The sequence below is a fragment of the Seriola lalandi genome, unplaced genomic scaffold (genome assembly GCF_002814215.2).
Source record: "Seriola lalandi dorsalis isolate HSWRI2012SDOR001 ecotype SW California unplaced genomic scaffold, Sedor1 jcf7180002054947, whole genome shotgun sequence".
NCBI classification, from domain to species: domain Eukaryota; kingdom Metazoa; phylum Chordata; class Actinopteri; order Carangiformes; family Carangidae; genus Seriola; species Seriola lalandi.
Genome location: NW_019525498.1, coordinates 1,388,235 through 1,391,599, shown reverse-complemented (window position 1 = coordinate 1,391,599; position 3,365 = coordinate 1,388,235). Strand labels below are relative to the sequence as shown.

General features: G+C 50.3%; 1 protein-coding gene across 3 annotated transcripts in view; it reads right to left on the bottom strand.

Annotated features, from left to right (window-relative positions):
* Positions 1-1,129: 1,129 nt before the first annotated feature.
* Positions 1,130-3,365, bottom strand: part of allc (allantoicase) — a 7,092-nt gene continuing 4,856 nt past the window's right edge. For 2 of the 3 annotated variants that reach the window (XM_023394306.2, XM_023394304.2), the window contains exons 4-11: positions 3,175-3,294; positions 2,868-2,947; positions 2,623-2,755; positions 2,357-2,512; positions 2,138-2,211; positions 1,681-1,789; positions 1,485-1,603; positions 1,130-1,408 (exon numbers count right to left, since the gene is read on the bottom strand). In XM_023394306.2, coding sequence (XP_023250074.2) covers positions 1,229-1,408; positions 1,485-1,603; positions 1,681-1,789; positions 2,138-2,211; positions 2,357-2,512; positions 2,623-2,755; positions 2,868-2,947; positions 3,175-3,294 — 971 coding nt within the window. In that variant the 3' untranslated portion in view covers positions 1,130-1,228. The remainder of the gene's footprint in view (positions 1,409-1,484; positions 1,604-1,680; positions 1,790-2,137; positions 2,212-2,356; positions 2,513-2,622; positions 2,756-2,867; positions 2,948-3,174; positions 3,295-3,365) is intronic. The other variant, XM_023394305.2, reaches the window with a different exon arrangement.

Below are 3,365 nucleotides of genomic sequence, written 5' to 3'. Positions count from 1 at the left end.
AGAGAGAGAGAGAGAGAGGGAGAGAGAGGGAGAGAGAGAGAGAGAGGGAGAGAGACAGAGGGAGAGGGAGGGAGAGAGAGAGGGAGAGAGAGAGAGAGAGAGAGAGAGAGAGAGAGAGAGAGAGAGAGAGACACACACACACATCAGTACTGAAGCAGCTTCAGGTTTCATATTTGATCATTGATGTATTTTATGATTGTTTTATGATATTTTACTGATGCATTTCTTCTGCTGAAGTTTCCTGATCATGATCATGTGACACCAGGAAGAGATGTGAGACGACTAAGAGAAGCTTCAACACTCTGCTCCAGGTGAAAGTGTCAACATCTCAATAAGATGCTGAATGAATTTACTTCAGGGATCAATGAACTCTTATCCTTATGATTGAATTAGTTGACTATATTTTGTTTAATTGATCTGATCTTGATCAGATAAATGCAGCGCTGTCAGAACAAAGGAGGCGGAGTCAAAGTGTAGAGAGCAGAAAACCCAAATACATCGTGAAACGAGCCGACAGGACTGATGGTTCACAGCTGTGTGTGTGGAGGGGGTGGGGCTTGTACAATAGGTTAAAGAGCAGAACATGATGGATATGATGTCATTAGAGGAGGGAGGCGGGGCTTTAATTTCCTCTCTGTGCTTCATCTTTATTAAGGTGGTGCAGCCGCTCGATGATCAGAAACACAAACACCCACAAGTCACAGCGAATCTGGTTTAAAGGTGTTCAGGAGGGTCAGGGTCTGAGAACAAGAGGGGTGCTCTGATCTGAAGCCTCCCAGTCCAACCACAGCCTGAGCTGCTGGATCCTGCTGGTCCTGAACCAGTACCTCACAAGTTCTGGTTCTGAGGTGAAACAGGATCTCTGGTCTTTGGTTTCTCAGTAACTCCTGGACTTTTCCTCTAAACGTCCTGAACTCGACCTGGATGTGAAGATGAGATCTTCACTGTTTGACCTGCAGCCTCCAGGACCTCTGATGAAGACCAGGCTAATTCACTCCTTCAGGTTGGGGGGGGGGGGGGGGGGGGGGTGATTAAAGTCGACCTTTGAGTGTGAAGAAGAGAGAGAACAAGCAGCAGGAAACAGACAAATGAGAACTGACAGAGGAGAAGACTAAAGAAATCAATCGGCTGCAGATCAATGACTATTTGATTTATTTTTCTCCAGAAGAGGTGATTTTTTACACTGAGGTGTTCCTAAACTCATCAGACTCATCAGACTCTGTGTCTGTCAGAGTTTGGACGCCGGCGTCTTCTGATTGGTCGGAGCCGCAGTGATCGCTGTGGGTCGACCCCACAGCCGCAGACGGCTGACTCCTCCGTCAGGGGCGATGACGAGACGAACGTGACTGACAGGTCGGGTCAGCGTCAGCTCCGCCTCCCTGTAGAGATGCCTGTGATGAGGACGAAGCTGCAGCAGAGGAGGAGACGGCGGTGAGGAGTCTGTGCAGCAAAGAAAAAGGATTTCACTGAACGTATGAACCCACTTTCTGAGGGGGGAGGAGGACCTGCCATTTCCAAGACTTCCACCCGGTCCCGACTCTCTGAGCCTCCTCCTCAGGGGTCAAAGTACACGCCTCGATCCTGCAGGAGTCCGGGAAGTTACCTGGATGGAAAAAGATTAGGTTCAAGTTCAGTGTCGCATTAGAGAATTTCTACGAGGCAGCTGAGGCGTCCCTCCACCTTTGAAGTGGTTGGTGTCGACCTCGACACTGCTGATCACTCCGGCGTGACCGAGACGGAACACCGCCCACTCCCAGCCAGGGACCTGCAGGATCCCCCGCTGGTCCACCTGCAGGAGCACAGGTAACAGGAGCGTTCACAGGCACAGGTTCATTCACTGAGGTTCGACTCGGTTCATTAGACTGTTATGAAATTAAAGTGACAGTTGTGTTTGTGAGACGTGGGGTTGAAGTAGAGCTGAAAATATTCTACATGAAGCTTCATTTAAACAGATGTTGGATTGTTTCAGTGGCGTCTTGAAAAAGTGTTCTGCTGGCCCCACCCACAGCAGTGATGTCATCACTCTGCTAGTGTACCGGTCCTCCTGCTGCTCTCAACTGAATCTACGGCAGGAAACACACTGACTGAACATGATGAGCACAACCATCCCTTCAAGGTTTGTATGAGTGCGATAAACCTTCAGTTCTTTGGGTCTGTCCAGTCTACGAGCCGTTTCCCACCCGTCAGCCATGTTGGCGGCTCGACCCAGACCTGCAAAGACATCACACCAGTGTCACCAGTGTCGCAGTCTGAGCGGCTGAGTCGACATAATGTCACATACTGAGATGATAAATGAGACCTCATTAACAACGACAATAACAGCAAATATAAAAAGCTAATGTGCACTGATTCCAACCAATCATGTTGCGCGGATGCCCAAAGTGGGCGTCGCTGTAGCCGAGGCAGACTCCCCCATTGGTCAGAGCCACCAGGTCAACATCCTGGAGGGTGGAGACAGACGACCAGTCTCTCTGCCCGACGCCATACACCCGCAGTCTGGATATCCCTCCGTCTGATGACACACACATCCTGAACAACTCGAAACGTATCATACAACAGTGTGTGTGTGTGTGTGTGTGTGTGTGTGTGTGTGTGTGTGTGTGTGTGTGTGTGTGTGTGTACCTGGGTACATGTTGAGGCGCAGGTGTGTGACTCTGCGGTTGAAGTTGACCTTGAAGTAGTTGTGGCAGCAGTCTGAGTATCCAGGCCTCAGCTCAGACACACCCACCAGCTCAGGCCACGCCTCCGATTCCAGCTGTCAATCAGTCAAATCATTGTTACCACGGTGACCAGCTGGTTGTCAATAGTAATCTGGTGACAGCCCACTCTCAATGTTACCTTGGTGATCACAAAAATGGTGGGGTTACCTTGGCGACAGCAGCCAGCTGACTGTCGGAGGCGGCCATGCCGGTCCGGTCTCCCTCCAGGGTGAAGGTCGGGGGTTTGTCTGGAGAGGAACAGGAAGTCGTTAAGAGTCTGGTTCCAGTGTTCACATTCTTCTGTTCATACAAAAAGGAAACAGTTACTGTTTGTGTGAGTTACTTCTTCAAGTGTCAACAAACAAACAAACAAACAAACAAACAAACAAACAAATAAACAAGTAGGCCGCGTCCTCTGAAGGAGGCAGCCCCTGAACTGAGACACAGCTAATGAGTATGAGACAGCAGTTGGTACCGAGACAGCCGGCCTGGACGGACACGAAGGGCGAGTGGTTTCCAGTGAAGAAGGACGTGTCCACATCGAAGCCGTAGATCAGCCCTGGGACTCCCAGCCGGATGATGCACCAGTCGTGACCTTCAACACAGAGGCAGGAAGAGTCCAACAGGTGCTGACAGTGAGTGAGTGAGTGTGTGTGTGTGTGTGTG